This window comes from Delphinus delphis, chromosome 16, assembly GCF_949987515.2.
Source record: "Delphinus delphis chromosome 16, mDelDel1.2, whole genome shotgun sequence".
NCBI lineage: Eukaryota > Metazoa > Chordata > Mammalia > Artiodactyla > Delphinidae > Delphinus > Delphinus delphis.
In genome coordinates, this window is record NC_082698.1 from 32,477,601 (window position 1) to 32,502,662 (window position 25,062).

Here is a 25,062-nt window from a genome sequence, read left to right on the forward strand (position 1 = left end):
AACCATTCACCCACCTTTCCTTTGTTGCAAGCAGAGTTATCTGCTTTCTTTATCCTCTTGGGGATTTCTTCATTATACTCAAACTGAAGTTTGTCATTACATGTTTTATTTTCAGGTCTGTCTTCTAGAATGTTGTCTGAAAATGAGTTGGCAGGCTTCAGCAAACAAGAACTGAATGCTTCACTTAAGGGCTATGGCTACATCATTGCAAGGATATCCAGGTACTTGTGCTTATCTGTAATGTAAGACTGAGGCACTGGCTACATGTTACCAAAATGATGGCTTGAAGTATAATTTTAAAAATTTGTTAAATGATACATTTATTTTTGATTGAATAGACTAATTTACCGGTAGTTTTGGTACCATATAGACGTAATCTAAATGAGAAAGCTCATTTTCATACAGATGGTTGGAACTGTGCAAACATTATGGAAGATACCCTGTCAAGAAGCTCTCAGCACACAAGTCTGGGAAGGATTTAGTGGTTGAAGCACTTCTAGATGGTGCAGGCATGATTTAATCACTCTCACTTTAAAATGAAGCTATTAGCTTTTTTTACCTCTAGAAATGTCAAAACCGGAGGGAAAAAGACACTTATTTGCAATGTAGTTTTCACAATTATGCTTAATTGGAAAGTAATTTTTTCATAACTGCCTATCAATTTATTAAGGGAAAATCTTAAGGATAGGAATTAAAATATATCTAAAAATTTCCAAAGTATGACAGATAATCTTATACTTTGCTCTTGTTTTGGTATTACTATTCAAAGTGATTTTAAAGGTGTTAGAGATATAACATGATTATGTTCTTTTAAAAGGAAAAACGAAAAACAAGAAAGCTCATTTCTCACCCATGATTTTACTATCTCATCAGATCACAAATGCTTAGACCAAAATATCCTTATACCAAATCAGGGCCATGCAGGCTGCCAAGAAATAAACGAGATCAATCATTTAATTACATTTTTATTCTTATGAGGGTCACAACTTCATGCTAATCAGGCCTAAGCAAATGGAAACAGAATGCCGACATTCATGCAGTTACAAGGTCAGGTTCAAGTGGCTTTACCTTCCTGACTGTTAGGAACAGGAGAAGCAGTAAGGACATCTGCTACAGAAAAACAGAATCAGAAAGGGGATAAAAGTAAGGAAAATAAAGGCAAAAAGCCAGATAAATTAAACTAAGGTATGAAGCAAAGCATGAATAACAACAGCTTAGATTACAAGGTAAATGAAATAAGAAATCTTCCATCGATGTAATATTTTGACTATTAAGGGATGCAAAGGCTAGCAATAAAAGAAGTGCAAACATTGTTAATGTTAATCACGCTGCCACATTCACATTGCGTATTTTCAGCTACTGATTGTCCTAATACTCCCCAAAATACTTTATGTCAAATGGATATAAATTGATTAATTTGTTAGAATCATGCAGTCATTAGACTTCATATATACGAAGTCATAGAATGTCTATATGAAGTTGGAAATTCAAATCTCTACTCTAGTGCATGTTCAAAGCTAGTCAAGATAAACAGCAAGGTTGGGAAAAAATTAACTGATGTTTATTTAATAAAATTTAATTGAATAAATATTCATCAAGAACTTAGTGGCCAAAAGGCAGAGAAGCAGTTCTTGAAATACTTGAGCCTCATTTGCAACTTCCTTTAGATTTTCTGGAAGTAATTTTGTGCCTAGGAACTATCACATTTTTTCTTTTAAAGCGTTCTTTTTTTAAATTAATGTATTTTATTTTATTTATTTTTGGCTGTGTTGGGTCTTCTTTGCTGTGTGTGGGCTTTCTCTGGTTGTGGCGAGCAGGGGCTACTCTTCGTTGTGGTGCACAGGCTTCTCATTGCGGTGGCTTCTCTTGTTGCAGAGTACGGGCTCTAGGCGTGCAGGTTTCAGTAGTTGTGGCATGCAGGCTTCAGTAGTTGTGGCTCGCGGGCTCTAGAGCGCAGGCTCAGTAGTTGTGGAGCACAGGCTTAAGTTGCTCTGCAGCATGTGGGGTCTTCCCGGACCAGGGCTCGAACCCATGTCCCCTGCATTGGCAGGTGGATTCTTAACCACTGCGCCAGCAGGGAAGCCCAGAACTATCACATTTTTATAGCCAAAAGAGGTTTTAGACGAATTTGCTCATTTTATATATGTGAAAACTGAGGACTAGAGCTGTCACAGAGATAAACTGGGCCACCCAGACTTTAGAGACGGGTTTCTAGCCTGAGGTACCTGCGAGGGGCTCAGAAGGCCTGTGAAAACTCTTGCAATTTTATGTAGAAATTTGAGACCATGTTTATTTCTCTGAGGGGACTGGTCACAGCTTCCATCTCATCCTCAAAGGGATCCATCATTACAAGAAGCTTAGAAACGTTTGGAGTCCTGCTAAGAAGCTGGGAATGGTCCTACCCTTAGCAAGCAGGTTTCTGTTTTCTTCTCATCTCAGCCAGAGAAAGTAAGGTTGAGGGAAGGAGGCAGGGATGAGCTCGGCACCACAAACCATGACCGAAAGTGCAAGACTGTCTGGCATTTAACAGTAGCATCAGGAAGCCTTAATAGGGTAAGCTTAAATAAGTCCCGGCATAATCAACTACAAGGCCTATTTGGGAATCCGCCAGTCAAAGGACTCTTTTAATGAAATGGGAAATTATCATGTGGTGGTATTGGAATTAACTGTCATAGATCATAGATGTTAGTGTTAGAAGGGAGAACATCTGACAACCTGTAACAAAATCTTCCCATTATGCCTCTGAGGGGCCTAAAGTCTAGAGTGGTGAAAAGACGTTGACCCAAGGTCTCACAGTCTATTGGAGCAGAACCTGAGGGTGCTTTCCATGTATACCCCACCCCAGCACATGTGGGTTTTTAAAAAGCGTGCAACTGTCCTAGAGATTCAGTGGGGTAGGGTTTAAATTTTACCCTCCTAACTGAAAATAAATCAGAAAGCTCCTTCCCCCACCTTCCCTATGTATTTTGTTATCTGCATATCAAAACTTCCTATACTACTATTACTAATAATTAAGAAAAGTCTTTTCTTTCCTGTTTTCAAAAGTACAGAAAAAAACACAGAAGTATTTTATGATAGAGAGTGAATTTATCTTCCAGAGCACTAACTTCTCACAGGGGCAGATAACATCTGGATTTGGTTGATTTCTTCAATGTGGTTTTCATTTCTTATCAAATAAATTTGTTCTATGAAACAACATTACCATGACTGTGGTAGAGATCCACGGGGAGGAATAAGTCAATATAAAAAGATTCATACTCCCACGACTTCTGAGGAATAGGATACAAGAAATGACCTTGACTCTTTCCCATTTTCTCCCACTTTCATCCTCCCCATTAGAGAATATGCCCTCGTGTTATCTGATGGGACTTCAGGTCGGGTACATTGGCTTAGTTGATTATATGAAGCAATCAACAATTACTAAGGACAAATATTACATGGACAGAGACTAGTATTGTATTTGGGGGCAGAAAGAGGTTGGCCTGTAGCTGCTGGCTATGATGGAGGCTCACAAAACCAAACACGACCAGGAGACAATCGTGCTCGTGAGAAGCAGATATTTGAAGGAGTGTAGCTTGATTCTCTTAATGCAAGTGGTAAACGGTTGCTGGTCTGGGCATATCTGCATATTAACAAGACAATATCCTACAGAGAAGTAATATAGTCTACATTTATAACGTTTAAATAAACAGGAACTTTGGTATCTTTTCATTACTGAATATTTGTCTTTCAGAAGTTGCCAAAATTAAACAGTCTACCATCAGCAGTGATACCTGAGAAAGCATTTTGCAATCTCTAGCAAATGACACTAATTTAGTGCAAATGAAACACAACTGAAACCTAATTATCTCCTAAGAAGAATCCTTCACCTTTAATAGGTAAGTAACATCATTCATGTGACTTTTTTGTATTGCACCATTAGCCATCACCTATCTTTTTGGTGGGGTCAGAAGGAAATGTCTGGTTGGCTTAGTAATGTGAGAACAAGGGAAGGGGGGCGGGGAGTGAAGGGGAGCAGCAGAGAGCACAGGAACGCGATGCTGCCCCCTGCAGGTGGTGCAGGGGAGAGAAAAGAGTCAGCCCTCGTCTACAATTCCTGCCAAGAGCATCCACTACACCAGCTGCTGAAAGGGTGGGAACGGGGTCTCTTTGCAGTAATTCCACCTCTTCCTCTAGAAACCAATTTAGGAACAACCCCTGGATTGCTTCCCACACCCTCCTATTCTTTCCTTGAGTGGTGTCCGTAGTGGCTGACAGAATCCCTTTCCTTGCTTGGTCCTGCTTACTAAGCAGCAGGGTTCCAGAAACTCTTAGATAATATTACAACAATCGGTATTGTTGGTCTATGGAGCAATAGACTTATTGCTAAGTCTATTGCTAAGAAAAAAAAGACACCCAAAAACCCCAGTAGAAAAATCTTCCAGGCACTTCCCTGCGTATAGCATAGGGTTGGCTTTCTTACCGTCAGAGAGGGATTCATAGTCATAATCATATTCGTCCTCTTCATCTTCCTCTTCTTCGTTATTAGCAGGTGGAGGGTTGGCACTGCCACCATTATAAGCCTGAGCTTGCATGGATGCTAGCTGATGAGCCTGTAACATATCAACAATTAAAGACTGCAGATGCCCAGCTACTAAACTTTCATTTATAGCTTACCAAATGACCACCTAAGGCTTACCACAGTCATAAAAAGTGGCTTAACCTAATTTTGATTATTTGAGAAAAGCCCCAAAACTCTACAGTCACTTAAAGCACAACGTCAATACTTAAGTGAATGTTAACGTCCCTACAGGAGGAAGCCAGGAGCTTTTAGGAAACAATCACAAGGAATCCGTGTGTGGTGCCCAGCCATCCAGGTTTCCTAGGACAACCCCACCAGGAGAAACCTGGATGCTTCAGAGAACCACCATCAATCCCAAATGAAGAAGCAAATCAGCCCATCCATTTTGGAAAAGTAAATCTCTGCTAAGAAACCGTTTTTTTTCCCCTTCTTAAAATACTATCTAAAGGCCTTTCTTTGACCTTGAGAAAAATGTTAGAATCCCTATGGATGAGACTAAAAGAATAGTTGGTTTAAATAAAGTTTTTTCAACAGATCTTTATTTGAACCATCAGTCAGATTAACAAAATAGGCCTAGAGATTTCTGGAAAATTGATGTGTGCTATCGGGGAGGTCATGTGCTTCTACATTTGACTAGAATTACTGTGAAGGAATATCACAGGACACAAGAATAAATATAAATCTGGGAGCCTAGCATAAGGAAATAGTCCAAAATATAGGCAAAGTTACTTGCGTGAATTAAAAACAGGAAGCAACCTAAAAGTCCAACAATAGAGGAATGACGTCAGTAAACTATGGTGTATCTGCTTGAGAGAATAAGACTTGACAAATAATTGTGGTATGTATTTATTGAACAAAGGATACAGAATTTTGTGTGTGTGTATAGATATAAATAATATTTAGACATGTAAGCATATACATGTATACACGTATCTATGCATATATATATAATTCTATATCTTTTGTTCAATAACTATCTTTCTGTCTACATATAATGATTATAATTATATAAAATGATGTGCGTAAAAGGCTAGCTGTTAAATGTTAATACGGTAGGGATTCTTGACCTGTTTTTATGGCACAGGCCCCTTAGGCAGTCTGGTGAGGTAAGGTCCCTTCTCAGAATGATATTTTAAATGCATAGAACAAAATACATAAGATTACAAAGGAAAAAAAGAATGTTGATACAGTTATTAAATCTTAAAAAAATTTGTGCTCTAGGAATATATGTTTATTTATTAACATAGTAAAAAATATATAATGGTAGGTCAAGTAACGTTTCTGAAATAGTGACGAGCATAAATAATTCTTGAAGATATTAGCAACAACTGTGATATAATATGAAACATCTGTGATTTCTACTGGTGACAGAGACATAGATGCTGCCAACTTTACTGTGGTTTGTTCCCTACATTTATAATCAGAGGAAAGGCTAACTTTCAGCTAGAGGTTAGTGAAAATGAAGATGTAATTTTTTTTCAGGAATTCCCTATTGGTCCAGTGGTTAGGACTCTGTGCTTCCACTGCAGGGAGCACGGGTTCAATCCCTGGTTGGGGAACTAAGATCCTGTAAGCTGCATGGCGCAGCCAAAAAAAAATTTAATTTTTTTCATCTAATTTCATGGACCCCCTGAATTCTGTCTGTGGATATTACTAAGGTTAAGAATCCTTGTGATAAAAGTTGTGTTTGGCTTTGGAATTATGTGTTTTAAAATAATTCTTCTTTAAGCTTTCCGAAATGTGGTTATATTACCTTTATAATAAAAATATATACATAAGGAAGATACAATGTAGGCTATGTTGATATCGAGATAAATCTTTTACATGCAGTCTACTCCAGATAACTGGGCATTGTCCAGGCTCAACGTTTTTATGGAACACTAGCTCCATGCGTGTTAATAGCTGTTATGTTAAAAAATGAGGATAAGAATTATTTTTAAATAAACAGATTACCAAGTCTTCCTTATGGAAATCCTGATGTAGTTGGGCAGATTTGGGACCTAAGAATCTGTGTCTTTGAAAATGCCCCAGTGATTGTTATCAACGTATCCTACTTCTGTGTTGTCTTTGACAAGGTGTTCTCTGAAGACCTGAATCAGAATCCTGGCTCTGCCACTATGAACTGGGTGGCTTGGAGAAAGTCCCATAAATGCCTAGATCTCAATTTCTATTCTATAAAGAAAGAGGTTGAAGCAGATTCTGCAGAAGTCTGGGCTTCAGAGAAGAGAGCACCAGACAAGAGTGATAATCACCTAAACTTGAGGGAGGTCCTGCAAGAAGGGCCACAGGGCTCTCCACTTGGCCGTCCGGCTCAAGGGCAACTTGGGTGAAGGCACAATTTGGAAAACTGCTAATAAATAATTGGATGACAGATGTCAAAATCCACAAAGAACCTTGTATGCTATAATAACAAACCAAAACCAAGAAGAGCAAGTTTAACAGAGATAAATGTGAGACTCCTGCTACACAAAAATTTAAAATTAATTGTAAACCTGGAAAAATGGGGAGACTAGGCATAAGTTTAGTCCTGTGAAAATAACTGAACTCTTTGCTCTCCACAAACTCAACATGAGCCTGGTAGGCGTTAAAGAATTTAAAAAGCGAGAACAGTTCTAGGTTGTGTTAACTGAGGTATAAAGTTCAAATTAAGAGAGGTGATGGTTTCACGGTCCTTGTGCTGTCAGACCCTGAGCATTGACTTCTGGAAATCACGTCTTAAGATTCACAAATCTAAGCATATCCACAGATGGAAGAATATCCAAACATTCTTAATGGAAGTGAAGATTAGACGATTGTTCCAAACAGACTAGTCAACTAGGTCAAACTGGACTTTCGACTCAATCTGACTTGAAATTTAAAACAAACATTTTATTGGAGTATAGTTGATTTAAAATATTGTGTTGGTTTCTGCTGTACAGCTCGACTTGACATTTTTTAATCAATGACTTAGGACAAAGATTCCAAATCTGTTGGGCTCGTAGAATCCATCTGTTCTCTGGGAACCACTTAAAGCAGAGCTGGAGTAGGGCCTGGAGGCTTGGAGGTGATGCTCAGAGAGAAATTAAAAGCTCTAGGCCGTGACCTAGTTTTACTTTGGACTGTCCACGCTGCCGGGGCTGCACCATTCTAGTCCTGCGGGGGGCTGAGGTTCATGCAGCAACTCTCGGTTGCTGTAATTTTCAAAAGTGGTGTTTCAGGGCCAACAGTGCTCTCCTAAATAGGACAAATAGTTTTGGCAGCTGTCAGTCTGTGGGATGAGTAAGTTCAACCTGGCATATGGACTCAGTGGTCCTGGACCTGAACTTTTTCACAGATCCTTGGGCTGAGGGCCCTCCTATATAGGCAAGTCTGTGGTGCTCGGGGACTAGATCTCCATGGGTGAGGCAGGTACAGAAGTGCCTTGGGGTCCATATGCCACAGTGATACACTGTGCCAACTTCCATGCTGGGAGCACAGGGCTGCTGCTATTGGGGTTCTACTACTGACCTCAGGAGTCATAACCCCATGTCCAAGTGCTCTCCCGACAGGGGACTCTTCTTAAAGCGGACTATAGCGACCACTGTGGGATTGACAGCGGTGAAGCCCAGGCCCAGAGACGAGAGTCACTTATTATCCTGCTCAGAATAAATTAAATAATGAGGTACATTCTACATCAATTTTTCAAAACAAAAGTTTATGTAAGTGGGAAGAGTATTTATCAGTCTATTCAGTGGAAAGCCAAAAATCAAATGTATCATTCAGGGAAACTGAATCTTCAAAAACTGCTTACCCATCAGTCATCTGAAAGGTTAGAATGACATGAATTTCTTTGTTCTGGGCACACAGCATACTCATAACTTCTTTAATAAGACAGTACCTTTTGCTTTAATATATCCACCGGTGTCTGATGGGCTTTTAACTTCTTATTTTTGAGAAGTACTTTCCTCCTGAGTTGGTCAGGTGAGGGAAGCATTGGATCATCTGAGAAATCACTCTCAAATAAGAATTTAGCCACCAGTTTTTCTCCAAACACAGTCTAAAAACAATAAAGGAAAACAAGTAATCAATGCCCTTTATCTATACCTGAATCATCAGCTAGATATTTCAGCCCAGTTGAATTGTTCTAAAAATCCTAGGAAGAGAAACTAGGAAAGATGTTGTATCTGTGTGTCCCCTGCCCCCCAGCCCTGAATAGTTTCTTACTGGAAAGAAGGGAAGTGGTTAGAAGGCCAGGAGGAGGGGTCTAGGCCCCTCTCCAGGGGGGCCCAGCTCTAACTATTTAGAAAAATACTCTGGGGTCTGATGTACTAAAGAAGAAAAAGATATTCAGTTAGAGGCTGTGATTTGTAGAATATGGTCTGTTCCAGACATGGGTAAGAAGTCACAAGGATACAAACCTTGAAGTAGGTAGGAAGTGGGGACAAAAATGAAAAATAATAGGGAGAATTTGTCACCACTGAGTATAAGGAACCACAGACAGCATTCTCATAAAGCTTTTCTGAGCACTGGTCTTCAAAGGGAAATGTGTATCCCCCAAGGAGGGGGGTGGTGGGGGAAGGCACAGGATGACCCATTTGGGGTGAGGGTAGAAAACATGTCAGTTTCCATTTCTGGTTATTTTTTAATGAAAAAAAGAACAAAATGGAAGCTTATTAGTGCTTAACGTACAGACTGAAAATGGCACCCTCAGTCTGTATGTCAGGCACTGTTCGTGAAGGTCCCTGAGGGACGAGGAGGGAATCTCTTGACGCAGAGGGAGCAGAGGTGAGTCCCTCACATCTTTGTTTGCTAACAGCTTATTGAGATGATGACAGTTTGGGTGCTTTGGTGACGGCATGTGGTTAATTTCACAAAAAGACTTCTCTTTGAAATATTTTGTAATGAGATGAAAAGTGATTATGAAAATCTTTTACAACATATAGAAGCTCACATTTTATATAAGGAGAAAGCAGTAAATTAAAGGAGTATTCTAAGTTATACAATTTTCTTTAAAAAAAAAGTATCCTAAAATTTCGGACTTTTTCTGTGTTTATAGTGGGTAGCTGTACTTTGTTACCAGACGATGATGATGATGATGATAAAATCACTGTTAATCTGTTCCTATATGATAAGGGTAACGTTTTAACACTGAGTGAGAAAGTAATTGCTTTTTAAAAAAAATAAATTTATTTATTTTATTTATTTATTTTTGGCTGCATTGGGTCTTCGTTGCTGCGCGTGGGCTTTCTCTAGTCGCGGCAAGCGGGGGCTACTCTTCGATGCGGTTCGCGGGCTTCTCATTGCGGTGGCTTCTCTCGTTGCGGAGCACGGGCTCTAGACGCACGGGCTTCAGTAGTTGTGGGACGCGGGCTCAGCAGTTGTGGCTCGCGGGCTCTAGAGCACAGTCTCAGTAGTTGCGGCGCATGGGCTTAGTGCTTAGTTGCTCTGCAGCATGTGGGATCTTCCCAGACCAGGGCTCGAACCCGTGTCCCCTGCATTGGCAGGCAGATTCTTAACCACTGTGCCACCAGGGAAGCCTGAACGTATTTGCTCTTTAGATAAAATCTGTGTTCTGGAAAGAGTAAAGACAGCTGTCTAAAAATATTTCTATTGTGATGTGATTTTGTTGTAGGAAACAATGTGTGTTAACATAAAAACTCTTATGTATGCACACTCAGGCTACCTGGAAGCAGATTTTCTAATGGTTAAAAAATCCTCTAAATGAAGGATTTACTGAAGTCTGAACTCATATGTTAAAAATATAAAAGGCAACACCTCGGACTTCCCTGGTGGCGCAGTGGTTGAGAGTCCGCCTGCCGATGCAGGGGACACGGGTTCGTGTCCCGGTCTGGGAAGATCCCACATGCCGCAGAGCGGCTGGGCCCGTGAGCCATGGCCGCTAAGCCTGTGCGTCCGGAGCCTGTGCTCCGCAACGGGAGAGGCCACAACAGTGAGAAGCCCGCGTACCGCAAAAAAAAAAAAAAAAAAAGGCAACACCTTTTCAATTAGTTTGTAAGAAAAGCTGATTGATACCAGGAAACATATAAATTGTCTAGCCAAATTCCAATAAGAACCTTTGCCTCATTAATGGAATTGAGAAATGAGTACCATGATTTAGCAAGTGCAGTTAATGACACCCCTTTTCCATCTGGATACAGGTATCTTTGTAAGGCATTTTTATCAGCTACTATAGCTGTTAAAGCCAAATATTGAAATAATAAACTAAACTTAAAACCAGACATTCAAGTCAGTGATCACAAAAATTTCCAAAATAATGAAGTGTATTTAATCATATTACTCCCACTAAAAATTTAGATAATAAATAAATAAGTTTATTTAAAATTTTTTTTATAATAGCAAAAGGGTTTTTGTATCATTAATAAATAATAGTATTTAAAAGTTATTCTTTACTTTATCCTTTCTATGTTACTCTCTTTTATGTTCTATTTTTGCATGTTTTAATTAATGTATAAAATATGTTAATAAGTAGGATATGTATATAATTTATGAATAAGTCAATACACACACAACAGGAATACACGGTATATTTTACTGATGGGGTATGCAATCAAAAAAGTTTAGAGACCATTATTCTAAATGATGGCAAAGAAAAGGCAACATGAAAGGCTAATTAGTTTTGTTGACGTTAGTATTTGGGGACATTTCCCTCTAGCCATGCCCCTCCCTCCCACTGAGAGCCATGTTCCCATAAACGCCTCTACCAGTGGAGGAAGGAGGAAGTATAATGGCGTATTTGCCCTTAAATCTGTCTGCATTATATTTCCCTTGTATAAGGAAGAGCCGAGTGTTAACAGCACTATTCTGGCCAGTCTAACCTCTTCGCCACCTTGGATCTCCATCTATGAAGTTGGGCCACAAGAAGATTTGACTTATTTGCCCTGAGATATTTTCAGCTTTTCCACATACAACTGACAGGTGACATCCTGGCATCCCTGATTTGTGGTACCAAAAGTGTTGGAAAGTTGGTCTCTTGTTATCTCCGAAGGTTTTCTGGAAATGCTCAGGAGACCACAGAACAGTGCTTCTATCACTCCAGCTGAAAAGATGGACCACTCAAGAGAGAGCCCAAACTCCCAGGGCATCCCTATTTCTCAGGTCTGAGGGACCTTAACTGTACGTGCTTCACAGCTGAGGTCCAGCTGTGGTGTGGTCCACAGTGGCCCCAAATTAAGCTCAACAACAGTCACAAGACAAAGGCCAAGATACCATCCCGTCATTTAGCTGATACCTTACCTTGAAAATTTCTGCCATTTTTCGTTGCTGAGGCAATGAACAGTGGTTCTCAATAGATATGATGATGGGGAGGTCAGAGTTGATAAAGGCACTGCGATCGATGGCTTCAACCACTTCCTGTGAGCCAAAACAGCTCATGAGAGTTCAGATATCTGCCCAAGGTGTCAAAAGGCAAGGCATTTACAGCCACAGAAAGCGTCTAAACTGCTTATGCAGAAGACTCTGGCCAAAGTGGTTTTTATCTTTTCAAATGTATTTTCAAGTTAAGCAACAGGCTATTTTCTATAAGTACATTAAACTATTCATATTGAGTATTGTTCACATACTATGAGGAACAGCTATCAGTATCCTGAATTTAACAAATCTATATCTATATATCTATATCTATATCTATATATATATACTGAGTATAAGTAAAAGACACTGTTTTAGTTACAGCATCAAAAATGATAAGGCGTAAAATACTTTCCTGCTTTCAAGGAGTTTATAATCAAATCTACTTGGGGCAATAAGACATGTATCACATATTCACATATATTTATGCATGTATGTAAACACAGTTATCAACTACTCCTTCCCTCAATATAGGGTACAAAAAGTTTTAAGAGGGCTGAATAGGAAAATGAGTTAAAAAGAAAATGCATTTTAGCCACCATCTTCACGTACAAGACAGAAATTAAGAAAATTCCTTCCAGCCCAGCCACGGTTCAGAAAAAAATGATGTTACAGCCAAAGACCCTCTGAATGAGGACAGTAATTGCACAATGAACAAATAAACTACTTAGAACTTGCAATAATAATACAGTGAAACCAGTCTTCCCGGGTGGCCAATCTCCCTAGGTGGAATCAATTCTCATTACTTTATAACGTCATTTAATCATCTCCTGACACATGATGTTGGCCTTTGTCAGCAGGACACCGGGAGAAATGACCTTTAATTCCTACAGCAAGAGAACAGACCCTGCCTTTTATATATCATCTTATGATGTAAAAATTTCAACAATATTATTACATGATAACTAATTTAAGGTAATGGTTACTAAACTTTGGTCAAATGAGAATCTAAGGAGAGTTCTAGATCAACTCCTAGGAAAATGAACATGTGTACATCCCACACAATTTGGGGAAGCCTTAAGACCCAGGATAAGAACTCCCAAACTAAGGTATAACTTGGAAGAGTCATTCATTTAAATCACGAATGAAGATAATGACTCTTTGTGATCTGATTTAAAGAAAGTTATGAAGCATTACCTTGAAGGGGATCTTGGTTGTCAGGGTGTGTCCATGATAAATGATGGGCATCCCATCATCTCCGTCCCAGCAGTCCAACTCTACACTCCTACAGCCTTGCAGGAGGACCTGTGGGATCAATGAATGAATCCACCCCAGATGAGCAAATGGAGATAAAGTCTCAAATTAAACCCAGCACAGGCTTCCACATATCAGTGTTCACTCTCCAGGCTAAAACAGAAGGGCCTAAGATTGAAAAGAAATATTACATGTTGGCCGAAGGCCACAATTTATCGGGGTGGGGAAGGGAGAGAATAGATTAAGGTAGAAAGAGTGCTTACCAGAGCTGAATACTATTGGAAGGTAAAATTTGATAGCAAAAACATATGACAATTTTCCCATCAACTTTGGTCCCTCAAGGGACCTACACATGGTGCATCCTGAAATGAGACAGCCAGGCTATAACTCTATCTGGGCAGATGTCAGTGGAGGTGACACAGGTGCTAATGAGGAAATGAGGCCACTGATTCCTTAGTGAACTGGCCAAACATTTATATAAAACCAATCAGGATAAAATCTCCTCTATTTAGACACACATTCTGCCACCACCTAATACCTTTGCTGTGAACATATAGCATGGGAGAAGAGTAGAAGCAGGGAGTTATCAAGGATTTCCCTTGCTGTCTAATCCTAGAACAGCCTCTACAGCAGAGATGACAAATAATCCATAAAGTCCCCTCTGCACACCCATAGCAGTCATCAGTAATCAATCATAATATACTTGCCCCCTAAGCTCTGATGTGTTATCTCACAGCCTCCTCAGCAAAGAACTCCAGGAAACACTACCAGTGAATTAGATGAGATGATACCTATTTGCTTCTCTGGATCTAGAGCTGGAAGCAGAGCTCCTGATATATGTGCTTGGGTTGCATCTCTGTAACGTTTGCTTGGAGCAACTTCTTCCTCCATAGACTGTATTTGTGGACTATCTTAAAGATGACCATATTTTGAAAGGGTCAACCAAAACCAAAGGTGGATATATCTGTGAATAGGCCAACTCTCTGATTTAAGAATTCACCTATTTTCATGTGACAGCAGTCCAGTACTGGGGGCTAGTGGCCATTAGACTTGCTGCAACATAACTTGGATAGTGGAATCCCCCTTATTTTAATGTTTTTATATGAGATACTTGGTAGATTCTTCCCATTGCACAGCATACAGCACCCGGTTTTCCTAGGTGACCTATCTTCCCAGGGGGAACTGATTCTTTGGCAAAGAATCCCAAGGCTATCAGTGTCTGTCAGCACTAGAGTATCTACAGGTGTGTTGCTTTGGGCTGAAAACTGTCGTGTAATATGACAGGTGGGACGTGAGGCTCCCTCATCTCTGTAGTGAGCCTCGCTGGGAAGAATGTTCACTGACCAGCAGCAGATGAGATGGGTTTTCAGTATGAAAAGACTAAAGGTCCTTATCAATGTCTGCATGACATTAAGGCTTCCACATGTGGCTAGAATAGGAGAACCAGGGCTGCAAATTCCAGGTGAGAACAGAGCTTTTTCTCACTTCTCATCTGCCCCATACAGTAATCGTGGGAGGTAACTGGGAGAGCTGAGAGAGAGCAGAGAGTGGTAAGAAATGAAATAAAAGGGAGCTTCATACTAAGTTTAATCACATCTGTGAGTCTATTTGAGGGGTTTCTGTGCCTTATTCAAAGGCTGTGACAATCTCTACTTGAGGTGTATGTTAAGGAGTAAAAAAAAAAAACCTCCCTGATGTCAAATATATATGTATATATGCAGTAGGAATTAAAGCTAGGACAATGGTCCCTGCTTATTTTCCTGGGATAAATACACACACAGACACACAGACACACACAGACACAGACACACACACACACTTCATTCTTTTCCCCTAGAACAATGGATTTCAAACTTCTTTTAACCTTGGAATACTCGGTACAAATGGAGGGCCAATATATAAAGTACATAAAAGAGCAAATCTTCAGTGGCAGTCTGCTCTTCAGTGACTGTCTGCTCTTCTGTGTCAGCAGCTGAGGCCCCTTGACAGAACTCTTATTTTGAAAATCACTACTCTAAGGACACATCTTCATTTCATAATAAAAGCCCTTAGATTTTAGAGTTTAAAATACATACTCCAGGGCTTCCCTGGTGGCACAGTGGTTAAGAATCTGCCTGCCAATGCAGGGGACACGGGTTCGAGCCCTGGTCCGGGAAGATCCCACATGCTGCGGAGCAACTAAGCCCGTGCGCCACAACTACTGAGCCTGCACTCTAGAGCCCGTGAGACGCAGCTGCTGAGCCCACATGCCACAACTACTGAGCCCGCGCACCTAGAGCCCGTGCTCTTCAACAAAGAGAAGCCATCACAATGAGAAGCCTGCGCACTGCAATGAAGAGTAGCCCACGCTCCACACAGCTAGAGAAAACCCAAAACGCACAGCAACGAAGACCCAATGCAGCCAAAAGTAAAATAAATAAATTAAAAATGGATTTCTATAATAAAATAAAATAAAATACATACTCCATACCAGATAAGCTTTGGGACAGAAGTTTGACCAATGCTTTGAGGAATATATAGACCTTTATCAGAATAAAGGAAGCTCAAGTCTGCTGGGTTTTTGTAAACAGTACAATTTTTACAGTTGGACCCCCCCAACACACACACACACACACACATACACACACACACACACCTGGACGTAGCTAGCTCCTCCCATAATTAACTCACCTTGTGGGAGTTCAGAAAACAGGCAGCATAGACAAGGATGTTGCAGAAAATATAACAGAAGCAACAGACATATGGATCATTGAGAGCTGGATGTTTAGGTCAAAAGGATGTGCTTTTTCTAGTCCAGAGACCCTTCTGAGTTTTCAAGAATATTCCCATGAATTTAAACGTGTAGGGACAGTGCCTGCAGTCTGTAAAATTTTTTTTTGTTGGTTGCCATAGGGATAGATTAATTTTCTGACAAATTGAAAACCAAAACAAACAATATTTTGGGAATAACTTCACAGACAGTTGCATTTTCTGCTATGCTTTCCCACTACAATATATTGATTTATTTAGCATTTAGTGAAGCAATTAGATAGTTTTCCCATGGGAAAATCTAATTTTAGTAGAGGTAGGTCAGACTAACCAGGATCTAAAAGCTATGAGTCTCAAACAACTACTTTTTAAATTTTGCCTAGAATAAAGGTTAAGTGTAGATGGGGCGGGGGGAAGAAACAAAAAGAAGTAAAGAAAACAACTGTATGTATAGCTGGTTTTCCCACACATCATGCTTCCTCACATTTCACAATTAATAGTGTATAAGTTCTTCAAAGGAGTCTGGGGTCAGGCTTTTGCGACTTTGGGGGTTACATAAATAAGGTTTAATGAAAACCATATTCCAAGTGAAATTCTCAGTACCTGGCTGTAGAGTTCTACTGAGGACTCTCCTTTGAGTTGATGGCCTGTGAGGTAGGTATTGTGTGAAGATTCAATGTAATAGTAGGAGAGGGGCAATTGCAATTCTTTAATGTTCTCCTGCGACTCATCATTTTTCGAGGCAAAATTATCTTTATCCATCAGAAACCTAGAGGAAACAAAGTTTCTTAGAATTGCATGGGAAAAGTATATACTCTTTTTTTAAAAAAATGGACTATAGTTGACTTACAATATTATATTAGTTTCAGGTATACAACATATTGATTCAGTATTTTTATATATTATACTCTTTATAAAGTTATTATAAAACAATGGCTATATTCCCTGTGCTGTACATTACTTCCTTGTATATTTATTTTACACCTTGTAGTTTGTATCTCTTAATCCACTTCCCCTATCTTGCCCCGCTGTCAAACCCTCTCTCCACTGGTAACCACTAGTTTGTTCTCTGCATTTGTAAGTCTGTTTGAAAAATGTATGCTCTTAAATGATGGGCAAAGATTTTTTAAAAGTTACCTTGCAAATCCTTCAAACGACATTAGGCCCTGATGACACATACTAACACTAGGCTCGAACTTCTGCAAGGGATACAAAAAGAGTGTTATTTAAGTAAAGGAAACTAAAGGGAAAAACCACCACATCATTTTTAAAAACTGTTCTGTTTTCATCAGGAAACATCTAAACCAAATATTTGAACTAATTTAGTTATGCAGTGGTAAGGTCTAGTTTTTTAGTCTAAAAGAAAACATTAATTATGTGTGAGTTTATTATACGAAGCATATTTATTTAAGAGAAAAAAGGAGAGTGGGAGAAAAGAATAAGACTGATTTATATGAAAACAAACGATATCGGTTTATCCAGGTGAAGATGGGGATCATAACGGCAGCTACCATAGAGTTGGTGGGAGGTGAAATGCAAGAATCACATGGACTCCTCGGTACTTGCGCTCCATCATATTATAGCGAGCACACAATCATGTGATCTTAACCTTACATTTTCAGCATTGCCAGTGATCAAGTCCAGCTGCTGGCCAGCTAGTGCACTGATTCCCGATCAGCTGACAAGGCAGGCTGAAAACCTAGACTAATTCTGCTGCATGTGGCGCAGGCACAAGGAACATCTTGCCGCCCCCTAGCTCCTGCCGCCCCCTAGCGGAAGCCATCACCGCCTCTCGCCTGGGTTACTGTGACAGCTTTCTACCCGGTCTCTCTGCTTTCCTCCTTCCCTAGCACAGTTTGTACTGCAGTGGGGCCAGGGTGACCTCTTAAAAACACAAATCAAATCATGTTACTGCCCTGCTCAAAAGTCTCCAATAGCTTCCCATCTCACATGGACTCGAGTCAAATTCCTTCCCATAGCCTAAAATACCTGGATGATTCGGCCCCTGCCCACCTGTCTGAAATCATGTCAGCTATTGTCCCTCTGGCATTTGTTATTCCTCACAGACTCCAAGCTCGCTCCTGCTTGCTACTCCCTGTCTGGAATGCTCTTTCCTCAGACCTTCACATGGCTTATGCATTCAGGGCTCAGCCCAAGTGTCACCTCCCCACAGTGGCCTTTGCTTACTCCTCTCAGCCCTCCTGCATCACTCCATCCCCTTACTCTGCTCAATTTTTTCAGAACCCATTATTACCTGAAATTACTTTATATTTTTATTCACTTATTGTCTGCCACACCCACTAGAATGGAACTAGTATATTTCCAGGTCCTGGAACAGAGCCAGGTCCATAGTACAAGCTAATAAACATTTGTTAAACAATCAAAGTGGTTGACAACCTAACTGCTAATTCTACTGCATGTGCTAGAACTACAAGAAGCGATCATGTACTGATTCCTTACAGTAGTCACTGAGTAAGAGAAGGCTTAGGACCTATGTTAATCATATGTTAAATAAGAACACATACATTTGGTATTTAAAAAAAAAAAACCCAACCCTCTATTTCGGCCCTAGACTTAAAGGTGTTAGAAGGAAATATAGAAAGAGTAAATGTTTACAGAAAATAATTAGCATAGTTAGAGGCTTTACACACTTGCTTGCATACCAAATGGGTACAAACCTGGATGATGCTGAGGATTTCATCGTAAGTGTAGTGTTCTCCTTGGCAATTCACTAGGAAGTCATTGAGCTGGAGGATGCCAACTCCAAATACGCCCAGGGATGTGCTCTCCACCCCAGTGCCATTTGTCACGATACTTGCGGCAGCAATGGCATCAGATATCTGCCTCTGGTTGTCGGACAGCTGCTGTTTACTCTTAATGAATAACCCCAAATCGGAGACATTTCTGGTCAACAAATCTGAAAGAGAACCACCCACAGAACACGGACAGGCTAGCCAGCGTCTTTTATAAAGTTCATTTTGGAGATAATGGTGTTGTGGAAATATTAAGCTGGAGAAACTCTTCACTAACTCTTCTAACTCACTAACTCTTCACTAACTCTTCTAACTCACTAACTCTTCTTCACTAACTCTTCACAAACTCTTCACTTTGATGGCTGTCTAAACAAGCCATCAAACTCAGTGGAGTTTGATGGAATATAGTTGAAGGAATAAAGTTCACATAGTTGAAGGAATAAACAAAAATGAATCAATGAATAAATAAAAGAAACTAAGAGAGAGCGAGGTCAAAGATTTTGAAAGCCCATAAGATTAAGTATTAGATGGAAACGAAATGTAAATTTATTTGGGGACTTCAGGCTGTATTCAGTCTTTGGTTTTTGAGACTAGCTACTTCTACATCTTTATGTTTGCAGAAATGGAAGACGTACCCTTAAGATTACAGTTTTTTCTGTACTTTAAAAGTGTAACTGTAAACATTTGTGTGCAGGTTTCTGTGTGAACACAAGTTTTCAGCTCATTTGGGTAAACGCCAAGGAGAACAACTGCTGGATCACACGATAAGAGTACGTTTAGTTTTGTAGGAAACTGACAAATTCTCTTCTGAGGTGGCTGTACCATTTTACATTTTCACCAGCAATGCCCTGATTGCTCCACATGTGCACCCATTTTGGTATGGCCAGTCATTTTCATTCTAACCACCTTGGAGGACAGTCAGTTTCTTGCAGAGCTAAACACAGACTTATCATATGATCCAGCCACTGCATTCCTAGGTGTCTACCCAAGTGAGCTGAAAACTTACCTCCACAAAAACCCTGCACACCAAATATTTATAGCAGCTTTATACATAACTGCTAAAACTTGGAAGCAACCAAGATGTCTTTCAACAGGACAAATATCCATACAACAAAATATTATTCAGCAAAAAAAGAAATGACCTATCAAACTATGAAAAGACATCGAGAAACCTTAAATGCATATTGCTCAGTGAAAGGAGCTAGTGTGAAAAGGCTACATACTATATGATCCCAGCTATATGACATTCTGGGAAAGTCAAAACTATGGAGACATGGGCTTCCCTGGTGGTGCAGTGGTTGAGATCCCACATGCCGCGGAGCGGCTGGGCCCGTGAGCCATGGCTGCTGAGCCTGCGCGTCCGGAGCCTGTGCTCCGCAACGGGAGAGGCCACAACAGTGAGAGGCCCACATACCGCAATAAAAAAACAAAACAAAACAAAACAAAGAACCTTAGAATGTACAATACAGTGAACACTAATGTAAATTATGGACTTCAGTTAATATATTAATATTGGCTCAACTGTAACAAATATACCACACTAATACAAGATATTACTAAGGGAGGGAACTGTATGTGTGTGTGGGAGGGTATATGGGAACTCTCTGTACTTTCCCCTCATTTTTCTGTTAAACTAAAACTGTTCTAAAAAATAAAGTTTATTAATTTTATAAAAAGTGTCACTACTGGGCTAGTCCATAGTTATGCACATTTATGACTAAAGTTGAAAAAGGTCAATATTTTTAGCATAAGGACAGTATGTTTTAAAATAATTAAAAAGCAAATGCATGAAAGAGGATGTTTTTTTTTTGTTTTTGCTTTTTAGTGTTTATAGTTTCCAGCAAGAACAGAAGAGAAAAATAATAGGCTTAAAATGCATGGGTGGTTATGGTAATGATGGTGGTGGTGAGTGGGATCGAGGAACTAGACATTCTGGTTTACATATTAGGAAAAATGTCCTGGATGTTCAGACAGAAGTGCTCTGCTGAGGTCACGAAAAACTCTCCTGTCAAAGGGCAGACAACTTCCACCCTGGGGTTGAGTACCCACCCACCTGGAGGCACAGAAGAGACTGGTGGTTCCCAACTGGGATATGCCACATACCTTGTGGACTTTTGGAAGTCAGTGGGAAAGGTTTTTAGTTGTCAGAATGACTGGGAGGCTCTATTGGTGAAATATTCTGGAATCCATGGACAGACCCACACAGTGATGAATTTCCTTGTCCAAAATGCTAATGATACCCTATCCCCTGACACCTCCATTAGAAAGATAATTCTCTAAGCATTTCACAATGCTCCAGGTAGCAGCATGCCATGTGGGACAGGCTAAGGGCTTGTGTGATTGGATCTCTAAATTTCATTTTTAGGTAGAAAGGTCTCAAAGGGAAATATTAAATTCTCGCACAAACCTAGGTCAGGCTGAAGACCACTGGTGTTTTCGTCAATGGTCAGGTTGGTGTAGAGGGGGGCCGCCGTGGAGCCGGCTCGGTCGCAGGGTACGGCATAGATGTCAAAGAGATCCTTCAGGTCCTTGCGGCTCCTCACACTGGGTGCGGGATGGAGAACATCTCACCTTTGGCATTGTTATAACAAGGTAAGGGTCAGACAAGAAAGGCTAAGAAGAAATCCAGCCATACCTGAATGATTTGAACAGCTCAACAAACTCCACAAAACTCATGCTGCTGTCTGAAACCATGAAGCTCTGAAAGCCCTTCATTCCTCCTTTGATCCGCCCATGCCAGCTGCTGCTGCTCCAAGCACTGCAACAAAGACACGGCCTTAATGGGCAGAACTGGGACCAATTTTGTCATTCTGCCCCAAGAGACATTCTCTGATTAGCAACATGAACAAAAACATGGACTGCAAGTCATTGAAGGTTTAGGCTCTTTTCTTTTCTTTCTAAGCATTGCTTTAATTACGTACATCTTTTCATTTCTCTCAAAATTAATCCACATTGCATCGGAAGAAGTAAAACTTTATACACTGAAACCACTTCATGTTTATAGCTTATTTAATAAGGGCACAAAGTTGAGGTTAATATCCCTCTACTAATCATAACAGTTCTTTGAAATCTCAGGTCAATGGGAGGAAAAAAACACATAAATTCAGTGGTTTTGAAGAAAAGTCATTTTAAAAAAGAGCTCCAAATTACTCAGTCATGACTTAGGGAAGATTATGCATGTTCTTTCCCATATTCTAAAATATAGAAACACATTTAAGAAGAAAATCTTGAATGTATCAAGGTCTTCCCTTTTTCCTTTCTTAACCAGTTCTTAGATGAAAACAAGGACGGGCTTTTAACGTTAATGGAAAATGTGAGTCACAAAAATATTAAGGATGGAAAGAAGCCAACTCTGCCTAGAATTATATTTGCACCTACCAAGGTTGGATGTATTTAATATAAAAATATCAGTCAACTGGGTCAAAAATTCAGTCTAGCTGTTTCACAATATTTTTTTTATTTTCTACACTGGTTCCCTGAGAGGAGAGTATAAGAAATGTTTTGACTGGTTTTTGGTCAAATCAATGACTAGGATCTTTTTTTTTTTTTCTCGTTTTTGCTTTTGTCTCTTATTTTTTACTTTCGAAATATTTCAAATATGTAAGAAAGTAGAGAGAATACTGTAATGAATAGCTAGTCTGTCCTCAATCCTGCCAATAGTGTTTATTCATGAAAAATTATTTTGTGTTGACATCAGAAGGTCACCTCCATTAATGGAAGAGTAATACAAATGGATAGATTTATTGTACTTTGTAGGCTTGGGTTATTGATCACCAGTGTGGTATGGGAAACAGAGGGTGGAGGTTCAGGAAGAGGAAAAAGACCCGATAACAAAATGGCTTATCATTTGCATTTAAACAAGTACATTCCCTGCCTTCCTTCCTTCTGGTTCCTGGTTCAGCCTCTGTCTGTAGGCACCCATCTCCCTCTGACTTTAGGAAACTCTATCAGTCCACTTGTTCCCTTCCTAGGGCTCCGTCTTGCTCTCTCCTTGAAAAGCATTCAGGCTGACTTTTCTTCTCTTGTTTCGTCTTCTCTTTCTGGTTTAGAATACTTGGTGGGCACTGCCCCCTGTCCTTCTATGGCAGGGTCCTCTGATCTTGCATCTGGCACGGTAGTTTCTCTACTTCTACCTCTTTGGAAAGATTTTCCTCCTTTACTTTGTCCTCCCTTTTCCTGCTTATGAGTGATTGAAATAAAGGGAAAGACCACTTAATCCAAGTTCTCTGGCTATTTTATTTACCCGGGATACTGTATAGGCTGAAATATAATGTAAAGAATTCTGATTCTTTGTAGCTTTAATTTTGTTACAAAACTACAAACTGGGCTTCCCTGGTGGCGCAGTGGTTAAGAATCCACCTGCCAATGCAGGGGACACGGGTTCGAGCCCTGGTCCGGGAAGATCCCACATGCCGCGGAGCAACTAAGCCCGTGCACCACAACGACGGAGCCTGCACTCTAGAGCCCGCGAGCCACAACTACTGAAGCCCACGGGCCTAGAGCCTGTGCTCTGCAACAAGAGAAGCCACCGCAATGGGAAGCCTGCGCACCGCAACAAAGAGTAGCCCCCGCTCGCCACAACTAGAGAAAGCCCGAGCACAGCAACGAAGACCCGAGGCAGGCAAAAATAATAAATAAAATAAATAAATTAACCCCCCCCCAAAACTCCTACAAACCTCGCAAGAGTGGTATAAAGAATTCCCATGTACCTGTAACCCAGTTTCATCAAGTGTAGAAATTATGTTCATTATCATATTGTGAAAGGATGCTTCCCTTTAAAAGAGGAGTCACTGTAGGGTTCTTTTCTGTAGCAAGCTTCCCAGGAAGAGAGGAAGGGGGGAGGAGGGGTGTGTGTGTGTGTGTGTGTGTGTGTGCACATGCGCGTGTAAAATTAACGTTTCTAAAGCCAATATCTGTACAGACTCACTTCCTTCTCCCATTCCTCTGTTTGACGAAGTAAAGAATGTCTGTCTTATCATAGTTCTGTCTGGAATCTTTGCAGTTCTTAAACTTTAGTATGGGGCTGAGGGAGATGATGTGGCATTCTGATTCCTTTGAAAGACTTTCATTTTAATAATATTTCTTCTGAGAGGGTAACTGTTATTTCAAATCTGTAACTTGCATGGACCTTACAAAATAATTTACACTAATACCAGCTAAACCTATCTAACTTGCTGTAAGACATTCACTTCTCTAGACATGTATATCTCATACATGACAAGAGTGTGAAATATATTTCACCTATTAGCAAAGGGTCAAGCTGCTTACATTAAAACTTAATTTCTTCTTCGTTTAGAGCAGTGCTATCCAATAAAACTTTCTGCAATGATAGAAATGTTCTTTATCTGCACTGTTCAGTACAGTAGACACCAGCCACTGGTAGCTATGGAACACTTTTAATGTGGCTAGCATGACTGAGGAACTGAATTTGAAATTCTATTTAATTTTGATTAATTAAAATTCGAATTTAAATAGCCACTTAACATTTTCCCCTGTAGCCAGCAGCTGCTATATCAGTGCAGATTTAGAGACTCACAGCTCAGATTTTGTTACTGCTACTGATCTTTGTCAAAAAATGAGAAGCAGTTATAGTAATATGAGAAGGTAGGAATACAAAATCAAGAAAATTAGGACCTTTAAAAAAATTGGGGGTTTTCCGTTTTAATGTGATTGTTAAGTCAAAATCAGAGATAGTCTTTCCGTAGAGCACTGGGAGAGGATGCCCTTCTACACAACCTGAAGGGTGTGAAGGGTCCTTCTGTTTTGTCATGTTAAGGCCCCACCTGGACGGGCTCTTGTTTGAAGAAGACAGCACAGGGGAGGACACTGGCCTGATGGGAGATGACGTCCCGGCAGCCAAGTTAGGGGACCCAGCCGTGGTCAAAGAGTGGGCTCTTCTGGAAGGGAGAGGGTTAGGAGAGCTCGTGATGGCATTCGCCTCTGTGAGGGTGAAAGACAGAAAAGAGACAATGACTGTGATTATACTTGCCCTCAGAAATCAAATGAAAACCAAAGATGCTTCTGAACGTCTGAGGAAATCAATCCATGCAGGTAATTAATGTACAAGAAGCATCAAAATATTCTGGTGGGTTCTCAGTCCTGGCTACACATCAGAATCATCTGGGGAGTGGGACTTCACTGGCGGTCTAGTGGTTAGGACTCTGTGCTTCCACTGCTGGGGGCATGGGTTCAGTCCCTGGTTGGGGAACTAAGATCCCACATGCTGTACAGCCAAATAGATAAATAAATAAACAAATAATGAGTAAATGGTAAAAATTAAAAAAAAAAAAAGAATCATCTGGGGAACTTAAAAAGTGCATAGATGTCCAGGTCCCAGACAGAGAGCGTCTAAATCAGTTGGGCTGGGGTGTGGCATCCAGGTATTTTTTAAAAGCTCTGATATCCAGCCAGGGGATAAGAATCACTGGTCTAATCTATCAACTTGTATCTTTTATACCTAATATTCCTTGTCAGTAATAG

General features: G+C 40.2%; 1 protein-coding gene across 2 annotated transcripts in view; it reads right to left on the reverse strand.

Annotated features, from left to right (window-relative positions):
- Positions 1-25,062, reverse strand: part of PLCE1 (phospholipase C epsilon 1) — a 314,859-nt gene that overhangs the window by 35,405 nt on the left and 254,392 nt on the right. For both annotated transcript variants that reach the window (XM_060034444.1, XM_060034443.1), the window contains exons 11-21: positions 24,366-24,522; positions 21,218-21,340; positions 20,990-21,126; positions 18,508-18,746; positions 16,967-17,028; positions 16,433-16,598; positions 13,025-13,132; positions 11,774-11,890; positions 8,418-8,576; positions 4,463-4,592; positions 15-136 (exon numbers count right to left, since the gene is read on the reverse strand). In XM_060034444.1, coding sequence (XP_059890427.1) covers positions 15-136; positions 4,463-4,592; positions 8,418-8,576; positions 11,774-11,890; positions 13,025-13,132; positions 16,433-16,598; positions 16,967-17,028; positions 18,508-18,746; positions 20,990-21,126; positions 21,218-21,340; positions 24,366-24,522 — 1,520 coding nt within the window. The remainder of the gene's footprint in view (positions 1-14; positions 137-4,462; positions 4,593-8,417; positions 8,577-11,773; positions 11,891-13,024; positions 13,133-16,432; positions 16,599-16,966; positions 17,029-18,507; positions 18,747-20,989; positions 21,127-21,217; positions 21,341-24,365; positions 24,523-25,062) is intronic.